Raw genomic sequence first — 27114 nt, forward strand, 5'->3', positions numbered from 1 at the left:
ACAGACTAGTTGTTGGCATGACTTCTGAAGCTCACAGCCCCCCCCCCCGCTCCCGCCCCTAGCAACAGAGGGGCATTTTTGTTTTTGTTTTAATTAAGCCCCCAAGGCACACAGAGCCAGCTTTCAAAAATATTCTAGGTTCCAGTCACTATACAAGATGTACTGAGCCAAAACAGATGGGACTTCACAGCCACTACCACAAAATACTTTGGAAACGGATACAGGCTAGAACCTTGGGAGACTGGCTGGACGCTATCTGAGGACTCCGTTTGGAAGCGTTCTTTCAGTTTGCGGGTTGGGTTACTGCTGGTGGGCTTCAGGAAACAAGAGAATTTGAGAAAGGAGGCAGTTACTTCTTAGCACCAAAGTAGTGCATGAGCACCAGGATTAAATGTTGCCTCGGGAGAAGAGCAGAGGAAGCTGGAGGAAAGAAACAGAGGACCAAATGGCGATGCCATTCTGCGCAGCACTTAGTTTTGTCTCAGGGGCCAAAATGTCTTGGGCCAGCCCCGGCTTTAGTTGTGTGGCCACAGCAAAAGCAACAGAATGTATGGGTGGCTGATGGTATGACTACATCACAGTGATAGCCCCAGGCATTTTGCAAAGTCCCAATGCCGCCCCCCTGCATTGCTTTAAAAAGCCTTACCACCCCATGCCAACATTAATTCCTGCCTTTCACCATTGCCAGTACTGCCTGAAGTAGTTCCTTTGCCCTGATGTATGGCAGGACCAGCCTTGCTTATACCAAATTGGTGGAGAACCTATCAATCACATGACATAATTATGACATCACACACTTGACAGGTGGGTTGTCCCACCCACCAGTCAAATTCTCTTGTGCAGGTTTCCAAGGTGCCCAACAGCCAGCTGGCTGGTGGGCATTTGGGATCCACAGTGCAGGGGCTACTGCCCCAAGCTCAGTGTTTTGTGAAGTGCTGAGCATAGGGGCCGGAAAAGCATTAGGAGTTTTTCTGCGCCATCAATTTAATGAGCACCCAAAACATTAATTTGTGATTTGTATGCCTGCAGGGAGATACTCCCAGATGTTGGAGATGGTTTTTGTCCCTACAATAATGCACCAGTGATTATGTGAGCATATGAGTGCCTTTTGAAGAGCTTATCCATATGTTTGTTAAGCTTATACGAGCACAAATTAGAAGACAGCACATAAGGTAATTGATGTCTGCAGTGCCATCTGATTTGTGACTTCAATTTTGTGCTTGCTATTCATTTTGTTTCAGTTAGTTTTAAATCAGGTGAATGGGCTAGTACATTATAGATCCCATTAAATGCCAACTGCAGGACCAAAGGGACCAAGCAAAGGCCGAGTCAGAATATCCCTTTCTGCACAAAATCGTGGAAATAACTGTTGCAGCAAAACCAATAAAGAGCCTTGTGGCACCTTCAAAACAGACTTATTGTAGCATAAGCTTCTTCTAGAGTCCGTCAGATTATGTGGGACCCTAGCCCACCCACAGCTTACACTATGATAAACCTGTTCACCTCTTAAGGTGTCACAAGGCCATTTGTTGGCTTTTCTGGTACAGTTCTGTGCATCCCAACCCTTTACCAGGTTGCTTCCTGCTGTCATCATTTCATTCTGCCTAGAAGTTGCCACCCACAGCTGACAGAAAGGATTTTCCCCCTTACAGTACTCAAATCTGGGCTTAAGCGTTGCCGTGGCGCCATCTGGTGGCATATCTCTTTTGTAGCAAGCAATTTAAAAAATCTGCAGTAGGGACCTTTCTCCCGAAGCCTTCAAATCAAGGAGATGCCAATGCTTCATGAGGTTGCTCTTTATAATCCCATCAGACATTTAGGGAGCCCTCACCACATGCTTATGCTTTAAATCTGCCTTAAACCCATTATCTTCATGTTGGCAATTGTCATAGATAAAGAGTCTCATGCTCTACCAAATGAGCAAAGGGTTGTGGGTTTGAGCTACACATTGGGAAAAAGATCCCTGCATTGCAGGGAGTTGGACTAGGTGACCCTCATGGTCCCTTCCAACTCAACAATTCTATGAGGGACGCGGGTGGCGCTGTGGTCTAAACCACTGAGCCTCTTAGGCTTCCCGATCAGAACGTCGATGGTTAGAATCCCCGCGACGGGGTGAGCTCCTGTTGCACTGTCCCAGCTTCTGCCAACCTAGCAGTTCGAAAGCACATCAGTGCAAGTATATAAATAGGTACCATTGTGGCGGGAAGGTAAACGGCATTTCTGTGTGCTCTGGCTTCCGTTACAGTGTTCTGTTGCGCCACATGACCCGGAAAGCTGACTGTGGACAAATGTCGGTTCCCTTGGCCTGAAAGCGAGATGAGTGCTGCAACCCCATAGCTGCCTTTGACTGGACAGGGGTCAATGTCAGTAAATAATAATATTCTAAGCAAAAATGCCTATACAGTATATTAAAATACAGGGCTATAGCCAAGTACTCATATTAGACCCACTGAAATTAATAGACCTAGCTTAGTCATGTCCACCAACTTCAATGGGTTTTCTTTGAGAAGGACTAACACTGCAGATAACACACCAGGTTTGTGTGGATCAGTCGCAGCAAAGATGTGGTTCAAACTTAAAAGTTACAAAGAACCCCACCCACTCTCTGCATCCCTCTCAAACAACTTGCGTGCCTCTTATGTTTATATGCTATCCAGAGCAACATCGACACCTTTCAAAATGTGGCTCTTTTATGGGGGGGTATTATTGGGTTATTGCTTTTATTTTAATTTTATATACTGTGATCTTTTTATGTAAACTGCCCTGAGACCTCCGGGTATAGGGCAGTATATAAATTCAATAAATAATTAAATAAATAATAAACCTAGGAGATATTATATTTTCCCAAAGTTGTAATATATTGGCCACTACACTGCACACTAAGAAATGCATATCAAGGGAGCAACAGGCATTATGTTCCAGTACAGTTTATTCTTCCATTAAAATGAGACACTTAAGTGCCGGTTTCCACTGAGCTCCCTCCGAAATGAATTTGTGGAAGCACAAATGACGCTTTCCTAGCATTTCTGAGCTCTCCTTATTGCAACAACTGACACGCACTCCTAAGTGCTGGCTTCCTCACTTTCTGAGCCTCTGTGTGGCGCTGTCAATTATAGAGACCTCAGGTTATCCCTTTGTCAGGGAAGAGTCCTCTTAGAGCAGAATCCCTTCTCCAAGACTGCCTTTGTCCTCACGGCTTCATGAGACGCGCAACTTGGCCTCTCCACCTCCGGTCTCCTGCCCATGTCTTGCTTCTGGTGCGGAACGTGAGCATCTCTGCCTTGAAGTCCTGGTGGCACATGGGGCAGTAGCTCTGGGGCTCACACAGCTCCTAAGGGGAAGGGAGATGTAGCAGAATGCAAGGGCTGGAGCTTTTCTTTTAAAGCCAAAGACCCAGTGAATTCATCACAAACATATCAAGCTACAACTTAAGAAACCCCAAACAGCGCATTTCCAGCTCTTTGGCACATAGGAGGACTTTTTCAGTTAAAGGAGAAACAAAGAAAGGGTCTGGATGGGACCCAAGCAGATTCTGAATCTTATATGGTTTCCTTTCCCTTCCGTATTCTCCTGCTTCTATGTACAAATTAGCTGCTCAACATTGTTCCCTAGAGGCAATGCATCCTTTCCCTATCTAATTTCTTATGTCACACCAAAGGATTTCAAGTTCTACACAAGAAACATATTACTTCTTTGTCCCATGCCGCCTCCAAGGAGCTCAGGTTGAGTCGACCAGGTTCTAGTTTAACATTCCTGCAGATCTGGTGTACTCCTATACGTGTGCAATATAGATTTCCCTAAGCTTCTTAAAGCACAGAATCCTGGGATTCCTACACAGCACTCAACAACAGTTTACCCACCTACATCCTCAATGATGAGGCCAGGCATAATCATAATAGGGAGATTTTATTTATTTTTACCAACCTGCTGACCAGCATCTAGTAAGAGGAAAGCCCTGACAGTCTGCCCACAACACAAACATGGGAGCTATAATTTTTGAGTTCTAAACAAGGCTACGACAAATGCATTGTACCTGTCTTCAAAGGCTTTGTATTCTCATTTTATATTTGTCTGTTGTGAACCACCCTGGGATCTTCAGACAAAGAGCAGTATCCAAATTGAACAAACAATAAACTTCCGCTGGTCCAAAATACTGCAGCTACATTGTTAATGGGATTCTAGTCAACTGGAACATTACTCACCAGTTTTAAACACATTTTCACTGGCTTACCATGTGCTTTCAGTTGTACTTCAAAGTTGATCCATGTTTGGATCAAGGAGTCCAAAGGACTGACTGTGCCCATTCTTTTTTTTTTAAAAAATCATTTTTATTAGTTTTTCAATAAAAACAGCCAATTAACATGTAATCATAATCTTCTTCGGTCCAGACTATGTCTGTTTATTGTCCAAATCTAATTATTTTATCAAACGGATCTTTCCGGCGATGAGAGTGGCTTCGGAGAGTGCCGGCCGTGTCATGCTCTGGGACCCAGTGTCCTGCCGCTTGCATGCAAGCTGACAATCTCGGACAATCTGCGGGTCTATGAGACAGTCCTCCCCCACCCTAGGGAGTCTGCCAGGGCTAATTACCCCTATATCATACCCTGAATTACTGGCACGGCTGGGGTCCGGTCGTATGGGAGTCAGCCATTTCTCACCGCTGGAAACAGGAAGCCCGACTGTGCCCATTCTTAAGCTTACTAAAGTGATCTTCCCCTTTACCTTTCAGAGGTAGGAGAGTGGAGACAGGACCTTCACGGAGGTGGCACCACAACTGCGCAATACCCTCGCCAGAGTTGTTAGTCTGCTGTATATGCTACCTAATTTTAGGTGCCTGGTTACAAGTATTTCATTTGCCTGAGCTTTTTAAACGAACAATAATTGATCCTTGATTGCTTCTTGCTATCTCAGCTGTTGGAATTCGATCTGCTGCATTATAGACGCATTTTATAATAATCTTTTCAGGATTAGTTTTTAGTTGTCTTGTCCCTCAAAACATGCACAAGAGGGTTGACATCTCCCCCCCCCCCATTTGCTAGAAGAACCCAAATCTTAGAATGAGATGTTCCTGCGTGGCAGGATTATGAAGCCAAAGTCTTGGCTGTTACCTTGTATTCGATGAAGAAGTCCTTATAGCCACCCTGAAGGACATACAGTTCAGGATAGTGCAGCGCAGGATACTCATTCATGGCTCTGTCTTCTTCCCTCAGATAGCGACACCTTCAAGTAACAGCAAGGAAGGAAGAGTAAGAAAAAAGGCAAGGCAAAAGCCACCCTATCAAGCAAAGGACCTCCCAAACCCCACCTGTTTATCATGCTCCAAAGAGTTGCCTCACTGAGACCCACACTCACATCTTTGGGCCCCTCTCTGAGGAATATTCACAGTGGAAAACAAGGATGAGGCGCTTCTGAGGCGTTGACGAGAGTAGAGGCTTTCTCAGGAAGGATTCAAATAGATCATCTGCCCCGGGGATATTCAGAGCCCCCTGTAGTTAGAAATAGAAAAGAAATTCTCAGAAATACGATGTAGGGATGAGGTATAAGCCAGGCACCCCCAAACTTCGGCCCTCCAGATGTTTTGGACTACAATTCCCATCTTCCCCGACCACTGGTCCTGTTAGCTAGGGATCATGGGAGTTGTAGGCCAAAACATCTGGAGGGCCGCAGTTTGGGGGTGCCTGGTATAAGGCATCTACATCAGCTGGTCATGGTTGTCTAGCATTGATATGCAGAAGCCCCACCTGGAGGTGTTGGGGATTTAACCGTGACGTTTTGCACATGCCTTGCCAGTGAGCTAAAGCCACCCCATCATGCAGCCCACAAAAACCAATCACCGCCCTTAATTAAGCGCATGATTCTCTCACCTTGATATGTCCCCCGTCATATTCATAGGGGTAGCGACAGTCAATAATGTAGAACTTCTCTATAAGGCTTTGGAACTGGCCTTGGAGCAGAGCAGCCATCTAAAAGAATAGCAGAACAAGACCCAAGTTCAACTCGTCACTAACTCTCAAGCCGTACCTACATCACAGGGCTGTTGTCAGGATAAAATGCAGCTAGAAATGGGGGAAGAATCATCTCCACCACCACCTTGAGCTCTTGGGGGGGGGGAGGATGGGCTAAATAGGAAGTAAAAAAAACCCATACAAGCTCTACTATTTCTTTCCTGTCGTTACATGGTTACCTATTATCTCTAAGGTGGAGGATAGCTCTAGCAGGTAACACTAAAGGTAGACTGAGGTATCACTGTGGTCCTTCAGTTAGGGCACAAAACGCAAATCTGTATTGGGGTGGGAAGGACAGCTATATCCCCACCCCTCCAAGTACCTTCCGGGATTTTTATAGAACCAAGTGAGGGTCAAGGAGCCAAAATTCAGCTGATGTGGAGGAAACCAAAGGGCCAAAGACACAGACGCACACAGATAACAGAAGAGGCGATTGCTCACGGTATCTGAAGTGATGTATTTCAGGTCCTGATGCCTTCCTGCTACTGTTGGCAGTGAATACACCTGGAAACAATGCAACCACGTTCCACTTCAGGCTTTGCCATAGCTCCCGAGCCCCCCAGATCTTCCGAGCCCTAGCAAGATAAATTCTAAAACCAAGCCCCAATGAACTCCATAATCAGACCTACTTCTGAAAAAAACATGCAGACATTTGGGCTGCAAGCACTTAATGTATCATTTGATTCCTGGTTCAAAAGCACTCCTTATGCTTTGAAAAGCAACGTAACCCCCTGGTTGATCTTTATTTGCTAGGCTGCATTTTCTGCAAGATTACAAGGCAGCGTTGAGAGTTCTACAAGAAAAATCCTTTATAGTCTGAAAACTCATACCCTGTTGGCAGAATTACACAAATTGGGGGGGGGAGTATATATTTTATTAGAATTGTCAGGGGCAAATTAACACGGGTGATGCCACAAAGGGATCACAACATAGGGAAGATGCCTGAAGTGTAGCCCTATACAACCTTGTAAAAAGCAAAACACAGCAGATTGTGAATGAAATGAGATTATTTTTGTTCTTTTCACTTTCCAGTTGGTTTCTTGATAGTATGGTTAATGGCATTTTATTATTCCACTTTTACATTGGAGAAATGTACAGTACTGCTGTTTAACTCTTAAGCACCAGAACTATATTCAGCTTAGGTGCAAGTAACGTTCCAGCAACTAGTTAAAGATGTAACAAAGGACAGCTATTCTGGCAATGCTGAGCGGTTGCAAATAGGCTTTTTGGTTAATATACAGCCACTTTTTTTGAGGAGTGATGTTGCATTCCTGTTTGTAAAATGAATCAGGATGAGGCAGCAAGGGACAAATGGGATAACCCATTCAGGACTTTCAGCAGACAGTCCTCATATTCTAAAGGTTCCCTGCAATAAGAATTAAAAATGTTGAGCGCAATGCCTTAGAGCAGTGGTTCCCAACCTTATTTTGGCCATGCCCCACCTAAGCATCTCTAAAATCCTGATGCCCCCCCCCATGACATATAATGCTTATTATTCAAAAAGAGAACTCCTATTCACTTGGAGGAAGCCTAAAAGGCCATTAACTGTTAATAACTCATTCTCAAATTCCCCCCCTGTGGGGCGTGTGCCCCATGTTGGGAACCACGTCCTTAAGAGTTTCCAGACTGTGAAAAAGAAATCTTATCTGATTCTGTGCTACAACAATTGGTAAAACAAGACTTGTGGGAATGAACGGCACAGTGGCATCTAGGCCATATTGTACTATAACATTCAATTCTCATTAATTAGTACAGAACAGTTTAACATGAAGAACTGTTTCTCCCACCCTTTTAAAGATAGCTGGTGAAGTTTTGATGGGATTGTAGGAACTGAAAGGGATTTTGACACATGGGCAGGGCAACCCATATGTCAGTCATGCGGCATCAGTTATGCCATGTGACTTACAGGTAGATTCGCCCACCCATCTATCAAAGTTGGTGCACAGGGTGGGGCCGCCAGAGCCGGAAAAGTTCCCCACCCTTGAACTACCCCAATACAATTCTCACAGATATGTGTACCAATCCGGTTAAGAGCTTCTTGACTCATGCAGGGAGCTGCTTATAGAGAGGCAGTTGGAACCCCACCCAAATCATGCAAGTGGTCTTACAGCTAGGTCATAAAATCAGGCGTGTGTGTGTGTGTGTGTGTGTGTGTGTGTGATATCAATATCCACCCCAAGCCCACTTGTAACTGTGCCTGCCCTGCTTTGTCTGATGATAAAATATCATCAGACAGTTTAAATATGTAGAAAGCTTGCATCTCCCAGCATCGGTCAACAATCAAGGTAAGAAATTCAGCATCATTGGAGAGTGAAAGACAAAAGCCTGCCCCACGAAGGTTGAAGAAACCTACACAGGAGAAATCTCCAATCAGCTGCCTGAAGCTGTGGTCTTGATCCAGTGCTCTGACAATCTCCATTTCAGAAAGGGAGGCTGCCTTCTTCAAATGCATTACCTATATAAACAAAGCAGGCAGTCATCAACAACATGTAAAGCAAATGAATTCCCTGCCCAGTTACCTTGCTTGTTTCTCTCTGTTCACACAAGTGTGGCAGTAGAAATTACATGCTACCACAAGATATAGTGATGGCCTCCGATTTGGATGACTTTTAAAGGGTTTTGGAGAAATTCATGGCTATCGATGGCTTCTAGGGCCCCCCCCCCTCAGGCATCCTTTCTACTGTGTATGCATCATGGTTTGTGCTCACGATGCTATCAGGACAATTATACACAATCAAACTTTCAATACCATTTGCTGATACTGCCTTGGCAGCAATCAGTGCACATCCTCAAGCTTCCAGCTAAAACCCCATAACTTTTTATACTACAAATGTTACGGTTCATCTTTTCACTCCTGCTGTTAATGTACAATAGCACAAAAGTGCCATGGCAATGTGCCAAAATGCATCTGCTCCTTTGTGACGTAGCCGCTCTCCTATCCCTCCTGTTAACGCCCAAAATTGGCATTCCTGTGGGTGTTTTCCTTTTAATGGAAATGAGCAAACGTTTAGCACAGCAATCACAGCCTGAATATAAAAATTGAAAAGGTGTTGAAATGAAAGTGTAGTGGCATGGCGTCACGGCATGACTAATTTGCACTGGAGGAAGAAAGCGGGGAATTAAGGGTAGCCGGAAGACGAACAATGAAAGGCAGAGTTTAAGTGTGGATGCAATGACGCAGGTATGTTGGGGAAGCATCGCAAAACAACTGAGAAAACGGCATGATGTTTGGATGGCTCAGTACACACCCATTTCAAATGCACTATGAATCAGAAACACTTTGCTGCATACATCCACAACTAAACAGCAGTCTGATGGGCCCCTAAGTTATGATGGCTCAAGTAACAAAGGCATTATGGGCTAAGACATAACTGGTTGCTGGGGAAAGCAAGTGGGGAAAGTGTTGCAACACTCAGGTCCTGCGTGTGACACCCCGCCTCCCTGGCATCTGGTGGACCACTGCAAGAGGAGAATGCTGGACTAGATGGGCTTATTATCTGCATCATCAGGTATGCTCTCATGACAGCAGCTATGCCCTGATAGCTACCTGTTGATACAGCACATGGGACTGCCATTCTGCTGTCACCACTTAGACCCAGGAACTTGTACTGTACTTGAACCAAGCAGGATCTTACCTCATCCGGCTCCTCTTGGGTTGGGATGTGCTTCTGTTTCACCTTGATGGGCGCTTCGTCTTCATCTTGGCTCTTTGCTGCCTTCTTCAGTACGGGTCTGTTCAGTTTCTCTGGCAGTGATGGGGATCGGAAGAGTCGAGTCTTGTTCATAGAGACCTGCTCAGAGTGGCACATAGACAGTGATGGAAGTTGGGGAGCAGTGGGGAACTCCCTTGTTTCATCGACAAAGTTTCAGGGCTCCTACAGCTTTGGTGGTGAGCAGCACCAGCCTCATCATCAGGATTTTAGTTTTTTATAATTACTAGATAGATCAGGGATGGGGATCTGAAAGTACAAGTCCATGATTCAGCCATTACCAAACCACACTACTCAAAAGGCTGTGAGCTCTCTCTCCAACCACACTGGCAGCTTTGTAGCAGGAACAGATCCAAGACCACTGTGTTCTGGTACCCCTGAGATCCATAGCTGGCAAGATCTACTTTTCCATTTTCTAAGATTTCTTGCTTTTCACAAATGCCAATAATGGAGTGAACGTATCACATTCGTCTCACCTCAGTCTCTTCCTGTTCAGGGCAGAGTTCTGGAAAGCCACTCAAGGACTCTGGCATTCCTGGTGGTGTCACTGCAGAAATTGGGCTGCCAAGATCTTCCATCTCATACTCCTCTAGATCACCTGCTTCCTGTCAAGATAAGAAGCTCACAGCTGGCACCTATTGCTTCTCTGGCATGATATATGTGTGTGTATCTATATATATTTCCCCTAGAATTTTTATATATCTGTGGTTGGGTAATTTGGCTTTTATATTAGTTTTGTCTGAGGACTATCCCTGCCTCCGGGTCTGGTCTTGACCGGATGGATACTGGAATCAACAAGGGATACCCACACGACCTGAAAGTACTGCTGTGCAATGCCAGGTCAATGATTCATAAGACCACTGCCATCCATGACTTGATCATGGATCGAGGACTTGACCCGGCATGTGTAACAGAGACTTGGTTGGATGAAGCAGATAGGCCTGTTTTAGCTGCTGCGTGTCCACCAGGTTTCTCTTACGCACAGCAACCCAGGACTTGTGGGCGGGGAGGGGGGGTTGCAGTGATTTTTAGAAGTCATTATTTTGCACCAGGCGTCCTATTGGGAAGACCCAGTTCTCTGAGTGCATGTTCTGGAAGTTGGGCAATAGGGGCAGTACAGGATTCCTTCTGGTGTACCGACCTCCTCGCTGCACCAAGGATTCCCTGCCCGAGCTGCTTCAGGTCATGGCGGACGTTCTCCTGGAGACACCTAGTTTGGTTGTCCTAGGGGATTTTAATATCCATGCCGACACGACCTTACAAGGGGCCGCTCGGGACTTTGTGGAAAGCATGGCCTCCATGGGGCTGTCCCTGAATAAGTCTGGCCCAACTCATAGCCGCGGACATGCCTTGGACCTGGTGTTTACCTCTATGGATATTGGTGATCTGGCACTAAGTAAAAGCGAAACTAAAGAAGTGCCATGGTCAGATCACTACCTGGTGCAACTGGACTTCTCCAGTTGGGACCGATTCGGATGGTCCGCCCCCGCCACTTAATGGATCCAAATGGTTTCCAGAGAGTGGTAGGGGATGCTTTATCCCATGTTGATGGCCTTTCAGCCAATTCCCTGATGGCCCGCTGGAATGTAGAGTTAACCAGGGCTATTGACTGTTTGGCTCTGAAGCGCCCTCTCCAATTGCATGGAGCCCAGACAGCTCCGTGGTTTTCCACGGATCTGAGGGCAATGAAACAATCACTGAGACAGTTAGAGTGCCGGTGGCGGATAAGTCATGCTGAAGCTGACCGGAAACGGGTTAGAGCTCAATGTCGAGCCTACCAAATGGCGGTAGTGACAGCGAAGAAGACTTTCTTCACCGCCTCTATTGCATCTGCAGAAAACAGCAGCAGGAGTCTTTTTCAGGTGGTTCGCAGTTTAGTGGAACCACCTGCTCCATCGGGGCCCAGTACGGGCCGCATGATCTCCTGCAACGATTCTGCAAAGTTTTTTGCAGATAAAGTCGCTCAGATTCAGGAAGAGGTAGACACCACCGTGGGAGCAGGGCTGGGGCGGGAGAGTGCTAGAGTCCTGTCTAGTCCAGTTGTGTGGGATCAATTCCAATCTGTTACCTCCGAGGATGTGGACAGGCTGCTTGGACGAGTGAAACCAACCAACTGTCTCCTTGATCCTTGCCCATCCGGGCTTATAAAAGCTATCCGGGCTTATAAAAGCTATCCGGGAACAGCTGGGCGATGGGCTTCGTGGGTTGGTGAATGCTTCTCTCTGTGAGGGAGCCTTCCCAGACCCGCTGAAAGAGGCAGTTATTAAACCGCTTCTTAAAAAACCATCTTTAGATGCGGCCAATATGGCCAACTATTGCCCAGTCTCAAATCTTCCATTCTTGGGCAAGGTGATTGAGCGAGTGGTTGCTGAACAACTCCAGGCACGCCTGGAAGAAGCGGACCATTTGGATCCCTTCCAGTCGGGATTCAGGCCTCATCATGGGACTGAAACTGCCTTGATCACACTGGTTGATGATCTCCGGCGGACTAGGGACAAAGGTGAGAGCTGTTTCCTAGTTCTGCTGGATCTCTCAGCGGCTTTTGACACCATCGACCATAACATCCTTCTGGACCGTCTAGAGGGGTTGGGAGCTGGGGGCACTGTCATGCAGTGATTCCGCTCCTTCTTCCTGGGCTGTGTTCAGAAAGTGGTGGTGGGGGATGAGTGTTCAGACCCCTGGGCTCTCACTTGCCGCTGGGAGATTAATTCTGAGTTCCCTAACCAAATGCTTCATCCCCATTCATTCATGTCCAACGAAGAAGTTCCCTGCATCATGAAGCTTGAAAGACTGGCTTGAATTAGACCAGGCACCCCCAAACTTTGGCCCTCTAGATGTTTTGGACTACAGTTCCCATCACTCCTGACCACTGGTCCTCTTAGCTAGGGATCATGGGAGTTGTAGACCAAAACATCTGGAGGGCCAAAGTTTGGGGATGCCTGTGTTAGACTAACACTCCCAAGGAACAGTGATTTTTGTAGAGGAGAAAAAATATGTAAACCCGCAATGCATGGATTCCCATGTATCAGTGTAGATGAAACTGAAAATGTTATAAATTAAATTATGGTGTTGGCCTCACAGCTGTCCAGCTGGTAGATCCGACTACTACTTAATATCTATACCCACACATAACTTAAGCAGTATTAACTTACCAGCGTAGTAGCATAGGTCAGCTGTGCATCTGGTGGTTTTTTCCAGAACAGCAGGGATTTGGGCATGCTCCACCCTGGGTGCTTAAAAGGGCTACCCTCCTGGAAGGAGATAAGGAAAGGAGGTGGCTTTTAGAGTTGAGAACTACCCCTGGAATCAAGAACCTAGTTTCAGGAAAGCTAAGCTAAGTGTTATCACCATGAAGTGAAAAGGAAGGGCCTAGATTCTGTACCCTTCTGGTAAGCAAAGACTTCTGCCTGCCTGATATCCCAGTATGCACCTTACTAATATGGCTGGAAAGCCCAGCTTGCTGCAAATAAAATAAAATAAAAAATACTCACATTCTCTTTGTTCATGGAAGGACTGCTGATCACCCTGCTAATGTGCTGGAAGCAGCTTGGAGTGTCTGGTGTGCTGCACAGTACCTGGGACTGGAAGGCCAAGTAGAGAAACACGTTTCCAGTAAATTAATATTGGTTGTGAATCTTAGAACTGGGACCCCAAGTCCTCTGACTCATTATCTCACAGTTCCCTAGCAGCAGAATATTACAAAGAAGTGAATGACTTCCACCTCACCAGACAGGAAATACTCACCTGCAGCAATTGTGAACACTGCCTCCCTGAATGTCTGCTGGGAGAAAAAGATAACTAGTCAGAAAGCCTTCTCATTGAAAAAGAGCGATCAATCTGTCAATCCCAATCTGCCTTGCAAACTCTTGCTAAAAGTTGTCCAGCAGGAAGAGATTTCAGCCATTTTTTCAGTCTGAAGAATTGAGGCAAGGTCTCCTGGCCTTCCTGGAAATCACTTCAGAGTTCACCTCCTGGTTTATTCACAGGACAGTTCCATATTTTATAAACTTGTTGTTAAGTTCATGCTACCTACTTACTTTTCATATTTCCAACATCTGGGGTCTACTTCCAGATGACACACAAAACCAAACCCCAACCTTCTCTTTATTCTCACAATAAACTAACCTAGCAAAGACCAAATCTTTAGTACGCTGGTATACAAAGAAAAAACAGTGCAAGTCCTTTGTACAGCCATTTTGCTTATGAATCCTGATGAGCAAAATATCAATTTGACCAGCATCTTATAGATTCAGCACCCTCAGTTCAGGGACAGGGGCTTACTGATGTGGGTGCATGAAAATTAAGCAATGGACCAACCACTCTCCACCTGCATTTGGGTTAGAATTTTCCAACAGAGAGACAGACATTCAGAGGGTAAGGCACCCTTTCCTTGTACTGATAAAAAACCCACGTTCTATTCATGTAAATGAATCCAGTTACAGTATTTCATCTATATTGTGAATAAATCCATCTAAGGCTGAAAATGCCTGGCTTGTATTTCACTACAATTTGGGTCAAACTATTGATATGAATGTTTGGGGCTGCAAATATCAACAGCTTTGGTTAATCAATTTGCCTGGTAGACCCAGATGGTGAAACAGGCACATATGCTCTACCTGTGTCCACCAGGCATGAAAGTTACGTCATATGCAACTAAACCATGCAAATTAGTAGCAAGCTGTTCCCCAGTTTACAAGGCATTTCCAATGTATCTTCTTTAGGTAAAGGTAAAGGGACTCCTGACCATTAGGTCCAGTCGTGACCGACTCTGGGGTTGCGCGCTCATCTCGCATTATTGGCCGAGGGAGCCGGCGTATAGCTTCCAGGTCATGTGGTCAGCATGACAAAGCCGCTTCTGGCAAACCAGAGCAGCACATGGAAACGCCGTTTACCTTCCCGCTGTAGCGGTTCCTATTTATCTACTTGCATTTTGACATGCTTTCGAACTGCTAGGTTGGCAGGAGCTGGGACCAAGCAACGGGAGCTCACCCCGTCACAGGGATTTGAACCACCAACCTTCTGATCAGCAAGCCCTAGGCTCAGTGGTTTAACCACAGCACCAATGAACAAATAAATTGTCTTGAGGAAAGTGAGAAGAAGAATCTAAGGCCTGCTAGGCTGTTTGGTAGAAAAGCAAAAAAGAACAAAAGCCTCCACAAGCATCTCTACATTTTTCTAAATATACGTTGGTAAACTCTAGAAAAAGACAATAGAGGTCCTGAAGTCATTGGTAGTTATAAAACATACTTGTTGCCAAAGAGCCCAAATATGTCTGTGCTTTGCTCAGGTTCACAGATTTCTAGCACTCAGGGCTCAAAAAAGGAAACCACCTAATTGGGAAAGAATCTTCCCTCTCTCCTATCATTCTCAGCTTTATTCCCCATTCTCAGCAGATCAACATTTTAAACACAAATGGTGGTGGTGGGGAAGCTAATACTAATATGCTAATATGCTGTAAGAATGTGATGGCATAACTTACAGCTTATTCTGGAGTCCCATTGAACCCTTCTGACCTGTAAAAGAATAAAGAAAGAAATCAGCAAAAGACCAGAAAAGATCCAGGCTTGAAGTGTAAGTGACAAGATAAAAGCCAGAAGATGTTCCTTCCTACCTGTAAAAATGGCTTAACCACTGGTTCCCAAACTTCCCCCCCCCCATGGACCACTTGAAAATTGCCAATGGTCTTGCCAGACCACTTAATTGATTTTTCTTCCTTTTGTGACAATTGTGCTAGATGCCGACTTTTAATTGCAATTTTTAATTGCTTATTTTATTTATTTTATTGTATTACAATTTGCATTCCTTATAATTAAAATTGGAATACAACAAAATACAATATAATAAATAAAAGAAGCAATGAAAATACAACTAAAAACCAACATTAATATTTATTGCAATCATGCCACAGACCGCCTGAATGAAGCTTGTGAACCACTGGTGGACAACAGGCCAGCTTGGGACCCCTGCCCTAGAATAACCAGAAAACAAATCACAAAAGCCTACTGAAAGCACGCAATGAGGGGTGCGGCTTGGGAAGAGAGCTTTCCAGAGTTCTAATAGAATGGCAGTGGGAGAGTCCAGGACACTTGTTTCCACAAGTTGCCTGGCATGTTAGCATGTAATCAAATTCTCTGAGGGGGCTTGGCTTACTGACAATTTTATGCTGCATTTCTTATGGTTATTTTATTTTAGTGAGCCATTCAGAGAATGTTGTCATTGGGCAGCCAATATAAATGCCCTAACACATTAGCCGTTTGAACAGAGCTACAGGAATACAGACAAGCAGCAGCATGCAGAGAATTGTGCTGCTGGCAACAACTATTACCAGTTTCCAATGTACCTGGGGACTGGTTGAAGTTGAAGGCAGTTTCCTCTTCACCATTGCTGAGATTGGATAGATCTAGGCAGCGTCTTGGTGTATCCCTGCATGAACAAAGTAACAGGAATGCTTGGGAGAAACACACATGTTCTACAAATTAATACAGGACATAAAAGACTGAATTTCTGATTGAAATATAAAGTTTGTGAGTGTTTTCTGGTCTGTGCGCCTCTCTCCTAAGACAGTAATCACAATTAGTAGACAAATTGCATTCAGCTGCCATTTCATCAGCTTCTACTATACATGATCAGGGGACCTTAGAATGCTGCACCAGAGAAATAATTACTAAGGACTGAAGTCAGATTAGAATTTAGATTACCGTAAGCGAGATGCATTTAAGACTCACTGACTACCTTAAGCCCCATCTGCCAACTTCCATCAGGAACCTAACCATGTCTACTCAAAAGTAAGTCCTATTGAACTCATTGAGGCTTAATTCCAGGTAACTGGGTTAAGTTTGCAGCCGCAGTCTGGCTCCATCACTGCCATAGGGACACCATTTAGAGAACACTTAAGTTTTTATGATGATCTGCTTTTTAATCTAATTTTTATTGTGATCTGCTTTAGAATTAGTTGCTTTATTTTGATTAATTGTAAGTTGTTGTTGTTTTTTAAAAAAGTGGCCGTCACGTGTGATTTTATATACTGTACTATTGCTTTGCTATCAATATTTTGGGTGGTATTCAATGCACTCATTCTGTCAACACAAGGACTCGATGAAACTTCCCCGCTTCCTTTCTTTATATGTCCCCTAAATCTGGTCCAGGTCCCCCACCCAATCCTCCAAAGCAAATTTAGGGATGGTGTGGGGCACACACAAAGAATTTTCTCCACGTTGCTGGTGTGTGCCATTGCCACCATTTGTACTTTTAATGCACAGAGCAAAATAGCATGTTTCAATGCAAATAATATTTTATAGATAATGAAAGAAAATTTGTGACTAGCACAAACCAAATTTAATTATGGAAGAAAAAAATCACAATGCATGCTGCTCAGCACTAAATACAAACTAGGTCAAATGCAATATGGTTATGCTGTCAGTTCTCAATAATTATTTCACCAGAATCCATGAAAAAGACAGTCACCCAAAGTACTAGATATGAAAATTGACATTTTTATATTCAAGAGCCTTTACCACAGCTTTCAAATAATCATAGTTGTTTGTTGACTCCTTGTGCAAACACTCATCTCAAAACACAGGAAACCTAAAGAATGATTTCCTGTGACTGCCTTGTGTTTGGATAGCGATAGTGTGTAAGTTATACTGTGCATGCATACTTTGCAGAGATAGTCAACTGAAAAATTAATTACACATTTGAAACTACCTAACTTGAACTATATTGTATCCACTCATTATGCTGCTAAATTAAGGAAATTGTGAAAATGCAATGTTTTCTACCTCATTTCACTACTCTGAAACTTACCCGGTTAATGTGCTAAAGGTCCTGAAACCCCGAGTTAGGCCAGAGATTGGGGTAAGAGGTATATCTGGATTAAAGGGTAGTGAGAACTCAGGATCTTGGAACATAATCATCCTGCATCTGGATCGGAACTCAAGACACAAATGGGAAGCATCAGCCTCTATGGGGGAAAGGTTCTCAGACATAGTTCGACACAGAATCCACTGAGCAGCTGCCTGTGGAGAACAGCAATTACTATTTATATCCTGCTTTTTATTATAACCAGAGTATCTTACAGCATAAACACGAAAACTGCAATATAAACAATACAGTTATCACTGAAATTATTAAAACAACATACATAACAAAACTAAAACTTGACAGCAGTGAGGTTCAAAAGAACCACTCAAAACTGGTAGAGATAAGATTAAGTAAACTGAAGGGTTATAAAATCGAATGTTTATAAACACATCCAAATATGCATCTTCCATTTCCAAGGCTAAGCAAAAGTCAAATTCTTGCAATTTATGATTAAAGCCAATTCTGTCATACATGGCTTGAATCAAGCTTATGGGTTTGCGGAGGAAAGCATCCTGCTGTTGGTAAATTATCACCAACGCAGCTTTGTTAAGTTACTGCCGTGTGTTCCTGTTGCAGTTTGTCTCCCTGCAACCTCACCTTTCCCAGCCCCAGGCGTGTAGGATTATCTGCTAGTTTCCTGCACCCGTCTGTCCATGGAAGTTTAATCCTTTACAAAGCTGCATTTCTTCAGGTCGTCCGAAGACTCTCTCCTCCAGTGCCGGATTTACGTATAAACTAAACGAGCTATAGCTTAGGACCCCAATCTCTTGGGGGCCCAAAATTTTTTTAAAGAAAACACACTGGATGTACATTTCCAAAATATAAGATAAACAAATAAAATAAAACCTACATACAGCAACAGTGTTTTTGTGTTGTGCAGGCTCCTATGATGTAAGTGATGGGCCCCGCCTGCTAGCCTGCTCCCTAAAATATCACTTGTTTGCTATTACTGTATTATTTCATGTTATAGCACGTTTCTAGAGACTAGATTATGAGTCTTTGTAAATTGTGTTTTCAAAGGAACTTTTGTTATTGCCAAATGCCAATGTGTTTGCATTATTAAGTTTGTTATGAATAAAAAATCATTTTAAGTTAGAGCTTAATAATTATTTCACTATTAATATACTTCTTAATTGTATTTCAGTTCAACATTTACTTTGATAAAATACGTATTTTGTTATGTGCAAATTGCTTTAGATAGCTATTCGGACCATAAATTACCATAATAGCATATATTCAACACAAAAAACAGCGACAATTTGCTGTTGACAAAGGACAGCTGGACATATAAAGGGCCCATTACCGTCAGTAGCTTATAGCCTCATCACACCTAAATCCGGCTCTGCTCTCCTCCAGGCTCCCTTGACCCCATACTGCAAACATACAAGGGCAGCCAGAACCTGCAGCCCCAGGCAGATAGAGCCTCGACTGCTCCCCACCAAGGTCGCCACCCCGAGCAGAGCTCATCCCACCGCACCGCTCCCGTTCCGCAAACACACCTGCTGCCCATCGACGCAGCCCAGCCCTTCCCTCGCCAGGCTGAAGGGACAGACTCGAAAGCGGACAGCAGCCTGGGAACTTAAACCTGCCGCCCGAGCCGCCAGCCAATCCCAAACGCCGTCTTCTTCGTCAACCAACCACCGCAGCGCGGACGAAGAGGAGCCCTAGCTACGGCTCGAACAGCTTTTCAATTGGTTAACGTAGCCACGGGCGTCAAAAAGGCCCCGGAGCACCTATTGGGAGAGCGTAGTGGTGGTAGGCGGGGCTTTGCTTACCACGCTTGTTATTGTTCCGCGACGGCTTTCCGCCTTCCTTTGTGCTTTGCGTGCAGCCAATCGCTTAAGGAGGGCCCGCCCCCACTACTACGCGATAGGCCAGGAGTGTGCTGCAAGCCCCGCCCTTTCGAGCTACTTGCGGGAGATTTAAATCCCGGGAAGGTTCTGCTCTGCACCTGACAGACACGCTGCTGTTCCATCTGAGTCATGCACCTTGGGAGTGCTGTGGGTGATGGGTGGGTTCCCGTGAGCGACAGGTGCTTTTTGCTGGATTTCTGGAGTGGGTGGAATACGAAACTCAGTTTTCTTCCTCCTGAAATGTAACGAGAAGGAAGCTGATGTTTGTTGGCTGCTTCGTTCTGTTCTGTTTCTTGCCACCCGAGTATTGGTTACCAAAGCTGGTAGGAAGAGTGCTGCAGAGCCGCGGAATAAATGAATGGTTTCCTTTTAGCACAACATTTTAAAAAATATTGTTCTAAATTTAGCTGACTAATCACTAAAAGCTCACTAAGCTCAGCGCCATGTCAATTTGTCTCCCACTCCCCATTTTCCGGGCTCAGTTTTGTTTTATGTTGGGACTAACTAACAGCTCTGATTCTCCAATTTTCTGAACTCGTATGGAAAGGCTAAATGGGGATAACACGTTTGCATAAGAGGCTTTTAGTTTTGTTTTGCTTTGCTCTGCAAATGTGGTTTCATGCTGCAGGGGTTTTGCTGTTTACGTGTTATGAATGAGATGAGAACTGATAAGAGCGTAAGTGCCTGGAAACAGTTTTCAGTCTACTATCGTTAGCTAGATCCTGTATAGGCTAAAATTTGTTGCTCCCCTCTGGGAGGTATTTGGGATTGGCAATAGTCTCGTCTGTAGAATATTTATAACAAATTATTGTCTTAATCTGCCTTCAGTTCTCTGTACTATGGGCCATTGGTTTTCAATCATGGGGCACTTGCTGCTGGGATGTCGCCTGTGTTTCAAAGAAACAGGTAGGTAACAATTCAGTGGGGGGGGGGGTAGTGGGATGAAGTAAGATACTGTACAGTATACCAATTAACCAGGAACTTATTAGAAGCAATGAAGAAACTTTTTTCCAAATAACAAGTCAATTCATTAGTTATGTGGATTATGATTCACAAAGGAAATAAATTGGGAATTCTGGTGTAATGAAGGCACCAGTTTGTGATACAAATCAGTAACAAATGTCTTTGAAGAGGGTTAATTGTTTGGTATCAGCCAATGTCTGATGCTTTAGAATGGAGCTTGGGAGCAGGATGAATGTAATATTGAAAGGAATGAACCAGAAGCCTTCTTCAGCCTCTAGTGGTCATATTAAAGCATTTAAATACACATGAAACAAAGATAAAAGCAGGTACTGCATTTGCTTAAACATTTAAGATTTGTTTAAATAAAATAAGTTAAAATGCCTGAATTTTTTTTATTTTTTATTTTGCCTGGTGCTCCAAAAGATAAGTGTTGGTCTCAGGCAAGGAATGTGAGGGACCATTGGGGACCACATTCCCTTGAATGTGTATCACTATGAAAAGCATAATATAATAAATAATAAAATAGTTAATGTTTTCCAAGGCATTGAAAACTGTCCAAGACTTTTGTGTTATGCCTTATTATTTTTCTTTTGTCATTCATGGTCATGGGTTTACTCATTACAATAGTGAACAGGTTCCTTCTGGGAGCAATTCATGACTGCTGAGCTGGAAATAAACACAGGAGACTACCTTGTATATACTGTAGTACATGAACTAGGGTATGAAGCTGGCAGCAACTTGTACCTATTCTAATTATTGACAGCCAGTCACTGTCTTTCGACCTAGTTTATTTTATAGGGTTATTGTTGTGATTTTTTTAAAGTGTAGGTGTGAAGAAAACTAAGAGATGCACTTTGATTCCCATGAGGAAAGGTGGGATAGCTATGTCATAAATAGGGTGAAATGTGAGGGAACATGTGTGGTCTGGAGGTATAAATGAATCCATATTATCAATAAAACATTTCCCTTCTCTCCCCATTCTAGGCCACAATGTTGCATAGAATAAGCATTCCCAAACTGTGGTCCACAGGTGGTCTGTGAGCCTCTTTTAGGTGGTATGTCTGTAAAAATATGATTAAAAGTTTCACAGCATCTAGCACAGCCCACCACAATTCCTACAACAGGCAGAAAAATAATTAAGTGGTTTTCCAAGAACCTCAGCAATTTTCAAGTGGCCTTGGTGGTGAGTTTGGGAACCGCTAGCATAGAAGATGTTTTAATAATATGTAGCACCTGGATTCCTCAGACTGGCAGGCAGTGTTGGTGCAGAGAATGTATAAAGCTAATATTGCATGATTCAGGCAGCTGCACCCAAAACTTGAGGTTTAGCTATGCGTGCTCTGGGTAGAGTAGCCAAGAGATTGCTCAGACACTTGGACAATGTTAAAATTAATGGGAAGGTTGGGGAGAAACAAAATGGAGCATATTGAATTGTGCATTGCTTTAGGTATTTTTAGTTTGGCATGAAGGGCGTCAGACATAGCATGGGTGATAGCAGGCAATTATTGCTGTCTAGCATATTGGACATGGAATGTGACACAAAATGGAATAAAAGTGCTAACTTTCCTTCACCTCTAACTTAATGTCCCACATTATGAATCTTCACATTTAAAGCCCATGCTGTCCAGCTTTCAACTGGCACAACATTAAAATGTATTTCAAAGTTCATGGGCTTTCTCCATAGTGTGTGGTTCTGATCTTGAACTGGGTCTGAAAGTTGTATGGCTGCCTTGCTGTTGAGTTTCAACCATTAGTTCCTGGAGACAGAAACCTTTTGCAGAAACCATTTATTAAAGGGATCCTGATGCGTCGGCTCCATTTCCAAGAAATAAATGCTATTTGTACATTGAGACATCCTGTTATGCAGCTCTTAGTTGGAAAAAGTGTGCCCTTTAGGCTCCTTCTGTGGCTTCAGATGGCAGAAACTACTTAAAGGTACAATTTGCTTTACTGAATAAAAGATCCTACTGATTTTCAGAGGCATGTTTCAGTAGTGACCATGGTAGATTGGGGGTTGTGGGATCTTGCCATAGCTGGCTCTAGCCTATTTTTCATGCTCTGTAATCAAAACAGATGATAAACAGTGAAGTCTTATTCGAAGGAGACCCACTTAAGTCATATAGACTTAAGTCAGTGGGCCTACTCCGAGTATGACTACCATTGGATATAGCCTCTCATTTTCTTGGAACAGGCCTTCATCCCAGGTCTTTCCTGTTGAAATGGTGAGTGTGGGTGTAGGCACAAGCCCAGAAAGGACAACAGAATCCAGACCAGAATCCAGGTAGGTTTTAATAGGAGTGCAGCTATAGGTTTTTGAGGATGTTTTAAGTGCTTTTATTTGGGGGCGGGGTGGCTTTTATGTCATAAACACACGTACTACAAACTTATGCCTATATGTACATCCATTGATATAGTTTACATGTTGTTCACATTCTATTTTGCTCACATGTTTGTATCCTGATTATTTTCTGACTTTCAGAAGACATCTGAAAGCAGCCCTGTTTAAGGAAGTTTTTAAAGTTTGATCTTTTATCATGTTTTTAATGTTCTGTTGGGAGCCACCCAGAGTAGCTGGGGAAACCCAGCCAGATGGGCGGGGTATAAATAATAAATAATAAATTATTATTTTAATTATTTTATTATCATGATTATTTATTGTTTTTCCTAGTTCATATTGATTTCATATTAACATATATACAGCTGTGTTTCCTTAACCATCTAATAATTTACCGTATACCTTATCTCATATTCTTTGTAATAATTCTACTTTATAGAGCTTCCACTTTTCCTACAATGTGCACTCATTTAAAACCAGTTTTTCCTATATTGAGCTGCCATTGAGAAACGAGACCCCCAAAAACTACAGTATTGTGAAAAATAATTTCAAAATGTCACCTGGGACCTCTCTGTCAATCTCTGCACCACTTTCTCATAGGCACTTGTCTTTATCTTTTCTTACTAATCAGTAGCATCCCATATACAGTAGTTAGCTTTTGCTTATTTGCTGCTGCTAATTTTTCAATTTAAATAAAAACACAAAATTAGGCTTTGATTCCTCAAAAAATGTTTATTTGGATATGCTGAAAATACGGCATTCTTAACTACATCAACTCATTCACCTCATGTGTCCTAATATTGTTTATTACTGATGAAGAATTTGCATGTTTCTGTTGTCTCTTTAGCATTACACCTCTCCTCTCTCAGCAGGTCTGGCGTGGAGACAGATGCGGCTGTCTTGCAAAGGAGGCAGAAGCAGATAGACTATGGGAAAAACACCATTGGTTACCAGTGCTTTATCCAGCAGGTGCCCAAGTGAGCAAAGCTAGTTGTTTATCTACCAAGTCTTTCTCTTCACAAAGCAGGGGCTTGGAGTCCACAGCTTTCCTTTCCAAACAGTGATGGTGGCCAGCAACTGTTCTCTAAGCCTACTTCAAGGGACTGGCATTTGAGATGTTCATTTTGGCATCTGCTCCTGATGAACCATTGGGAGGGGGGGGGCCTTAATGTGCCCTTAAACGGTAGAACCTAATAAGTGTTCATGCTTTGTTCTAGGGCTGCTCGGCAGCCAGGTGTTCACCCAAGAACTCCAAATAAATATAAGAAGTACAGTCGCCGCTCCTGGGATATGCAGATCAAACTGTGGCGACGGGCACTGCATGGCTGGGACCCGCCTGGACTTGAGTTCTCAGGAACTGGACAGGGAAGTTTTTGCTAGTTTCTCTTAGCTATTCCTGGATAATCTGGGGGAAGAAGCTTTTGGAGATGAAATATGGACATGTGTGTCCAGTTTTCCCTGCCCAAATCTTTTGCTCTAGAGAACTTGCTAATGGAATTCGTTCTTTGACATACTCCTGTTGAACCTTGGTTCATTATTAAAAAGTAACTACCAGTACCTTTTCATTATGGAGCATTCACTGCCAGCAGCCCCGTGACCCATTTATAAAGCAATCTTAGCACACTCTTCAGGAATTGCGGGCCTAGTCTATGTAGGCTCTCTCCCTGGTATTCCTTATCACCATGGAGACAGGGTTAATTGTCAACACAGCTCTTGTGCTCCTTGCTGAGAGCAAATGGCTCTTGGGCTTATCAAAGTCTGGGAGTATTTTTGTACACTGTTGTGTGAATGCCTATGTGGTGGTGCTCACATGTGCATTGATAAGAGGGAGAAATGCTGCTGTGGTATAGAAGTGAGAAAGATGTAGCCCACTTTATATTTCAGTGGATTTCAATCATTGCCTATATTTTGGCAGTTGGTGATCTCTCCAGGAGTGTATGGGGAGGAGGAGAATTGAGTCATTTGAGTTCAGTTACCATCAGTGATGAAAAGAGAAGCCATACAATTCTCTTTCAGTATGGTTATCATGGGAGCGTGTGTGATTTCATCCTTGGGGTCCAGGGCAACGTAAATGTTACTTCCTATTAACCATGGTTCGAGTTTATGAGAATTGTACACAGGTTCCTGGTACAATGCCTGGTCTGGGATCTAAAGAAATCTAATGCTACCTGCTGCCTGGTTCAGTATGAATGAAATTCTGTTTGCTTGCAAGGCAAGAGCTGGTGGGTCCTTTGCCTGCTCTTTCAAATGACTGGCTTGTTGCCCAAGGGACCCTGGAAAAACTTTTTAAAGAAGTCTTGCATGGGCAGGTATTTAACACTGTGCTGCTTATAGCTTTGTTTTGCCATAGTTAAAAGCGGTGCTTTTTCGGGGGGAGGTGCAGGGGTACACATACCCCTAAACATATTGTGAATCTAAGTTTGGCCTCATTGAGGGGCAGTATTTCAATATGGGTAGGAAAATGAGAGTTCCCCTAAACATTTTTTTAAAGAAAAAAAGCACTGGTTAAAAGAACAAAATATTTTGACTTGTATTACAAAAATCATTGAATTTTCTTGATAGGCTTTTGGGTGGAAGCATAATTTCCTTAAACTACAGTTCTCTATCACAGTTCTGTGCAAAATCTTCACTACCATTGAAACCCTTTGGGAAAGAGAGATTATAGGTGACTCTATAGACAAGATCTCTTGGAATAAAATATTGGACATGTTCTCCCATCGCTCCTCCTCTGCTAGAGTTCACTAAAAGACCGTCAAATTAACTTACTGGTGGTGCATGCGTTCTTCACTACTAATAAATGCAACTTGCCCAGCTACCTGCTGCAGGACCAGTGGCCAGCCTCTTTCTCCCCACATATGATAGATAGGCTCTTCAGTGTTCTCCTTTTGGGAAATGGTCTTTCACAGCCAAACAACAAATAGCTGTAGCACCTGATAGCCTTATTTTCAATATTTGAGGGGGAAACTGATGGCTTAACTTTTAAAGAACTTATTATACAGCTTATGACAGCAGCTAAAAACTGGAGGACATTGAACTTGGACTTGTATGAAATGTGACTGGCACAGCTATGGGAATTAGTCCTAATGGACAAGTTAACCAACAGAATGAGAGAACGCAGGAGTAACAAGAAAAAAGACACTTTAGAGAGAAAATGGTTTGGCTTTCTTTCATGCACTCTCAAGGAAGGGTGGATTAGACCAGCATCACATGACCATTTATGAACTGATAAACTTATATGAAGTTAAGGTGGAATTTACATTTCTTCTTCCTATCCAATAAGTGCAACTGTTCCAGGGGGAGAGGGAGGTCGTCCCCCCCTCCTTTCATGTTCTATTTTACTGATAAAATATAAATAAAGGGTGTTTTTTTAAAAGAAAGATAAGCTGTAGAGTTCTAGATCTTTATGTGTGATTCAATGACAGGTGGGGTGGGGAAAATAAACTTTAAAGGAGAAAAATGGTTTGTTACTACAGTATGAAATCTCATTTTGCAGTATTAGACTATTCATTTAACACTGTCTCTTCTGGTTTTAGTTTGCTGGTTTGTCATCTTCTGACCACTCTTCTGCTTTGCTGCTTCATGATGATAACTTTATGGAAGATACAGAAGATCATCCATACTACTTCTGGGTGTGAATCATATCTTCTGGAAACCCAAAGCACCTGATGCCCTAGAAGAGGCAGCATCTTTAAAACAAAATAAAAAGTGGGGAGTGGGAACCTGAGCTATCTTCAAGCTTTTTTCCACTGTAGCTAACTCTTGCTTCCCTAGATTGCTGCAATATTTTGTAATATATTAATCCTATTTCCATTCTTGAGTAATTCGCTCTATGCAGTTTTCATACAGAGAGCACTTGTTACTGCCTCTGCTTCACCCACTTACTGTTGAAGAAGCCCTGTTTGTATCATTGACATTTCTATTGCTGAAGCATGGGTGGAGGATGTAAGGTCACTAAAGTACATTCTAGAAGTGGAATACTTGGTGACAGTACCTTGCATTGGAGGGGGGAAAGGGGGAGATGATAACCAAAGATGAAAAGTTTGAGCATGAATTGCCAACTTTAGAAAGCACCCAGGATCAGCTTTTTCATGAGTTCATCATTGGCCTGGCTTGTTTAGATCTACTTGACACAAGTACAGTGGTGTGAGGAAAGCTTCCTTTGTACTTGTTCCTCAGTTAATATCCTTCTGTTACTTAGGTGAGAACATCATCCCCAAACCTTGGGTGGGAGGTAGAGAATTCATAAGCATGAAGCTTAGTACGGGACTGGTTTTTTTTTTTTGAGGGGTCCTATCAAATGCACAAACCTTGGCCTCTCTCTGTTTAAAATGGGGGAAAGTGCACCATGAAGAGCTACCTGCTTCCCCCCTGCCCTACAGCAGGGAAAA

The 27114-nt window shown here is 43.4% G+C and overlaps 2 protein-coding genes across 3 annotated transcripts; one reads left to right on the plus strand and one right to left on the minus strand.

The window, feature by feature from the left end:
* Window positions 1-2911: 2911 nt before the first annotated feature.
* On the minus strand, window positions 2912-19379 carry CDC25C (cell division cycle 25C). 2 transcript variants are annotated; one of them, XM_035108055.3, is made up of 15 exons: window positions 19075-19379; window positions 17519-17730; window positions 16056-16138; window positions 15195-15228; window positions 13460-13493; window positions 13207-13296; window positions 12868-12966; window positions 10192-10320; window positions 9641-9796; window positions 8359-8460; window positions 6447-6509; window positions 5865-5963; window positions 5353-5486; window positions 5109-5220; window positions 2912-3331 (listed from the first exon to the last, which is right to left on the minus strand). In XM_035108055.3, exons 2-15 carry the CDS (start codon window positions 17698-17700, stop codon window positions 3191-3193), a joined length of 1458 nt encoding a protein of 485 aa, XP_034963946.3. In that variant the 5' UTR covers window positions 17701-17730; window positions 19075-19379; the 3' UTR covers window positions 2912-3190. The 2 variants fall into 2 exon arrangements, with proteins under 2 accessions (XP_034963946.3, XP_088518212.1); XM_088662086.1 differs by having other exon boundaries at window positions 13460-13496; window positions 19075-19363.
* A 178-nt stretch (window positions 19380-19557) lies between these two features.
* LOC132591646 (oocyte-specific histone RNA stem-loop-binding protein 2-like) lies at window positions 19558-24106 on the plus strand. The gene is made up of 5 exons (XM_088662087.1): window positions 19558-19607; window positions 20257-20334; window positions 22583-22672; window positions 23599-23703; window positions 23944-24106. The coding sequence occupies exons 1-5, from the start codon at window positions 19558-19560 to the stop codon at window positions 24104-24106; spliced, it is 486 nt and encodes a 161-aa protein (XP_088518213.1).
* Window positions 24107-27114: the final 3008 nt, after the last annotated feature.

This window comes from Zootoca vivipara, chromosome 2 (assembly GCF_965207765.1).
Source record: "Zootoca vivipara chromosome 2, rZooViv2.hap1.1, whole genome shotgun sequence".
In the NCBI taxonomy this organism is placed as follows: Eukaryota; Metazoa; Chordata; class Lepidosauria; order Squamata; family Lacertidae; genus Zootoca; species Zootoca vivipara.

What these genes read in the sequence shown, in the direction of transcription:
- LOC132591646 (XM_088662087.1), top strand. Translation starts at nt 19,558, where the DNA reads ATGCACCTTGGGAGTGCTGTGGGTGATGGGTGGGTTCCCGTGAGCGAC. An exon ending in TGGGTTCCCGTGAGCGACAG is followed by an intron (nt 19,608 to 20,256) that starts GTGCTTTTTGCT and finishes ATCTGCCTTCAG; the next exon opens with TTCTCTGTACTATGGGCCAT. An exon ending in TTTATCCAGCAGGTGCCCAA is followed by an intron (nt 23,704 to 23,943) that starts GTGAGCAAAGCT and finishes GCTTTGTTCTAG; the next exon opens with GGCTGCTCGGCAGCCAGGTG.
- CDC25C (XM_088662086.1), bottom strand. Translation starts at nt 17,700, where the DNA reads ATGTCTGAGAACCTTTCCCCCATAGAGGCTGATGCTTCCCATTTGTGT. An exon ending in CTTCCATGAACAAAGAGAAT is followed by an intron (nt 12,967 to 13,206) that starts GTGAGTATTTTT and finishes ATCTCCTTCCAG; the next exon opens with GAGGGTAGCCCTTTTAAGCA. An exon ending in TGATTGGAGATTTCTCCTGT is followed by an intron (nt 6,510 to 8,358) that starts GTAGGTTTCTTC and finishes CATTGTTTCCAG; the next exon opens with GTGTATTCACTGCCAACAGT.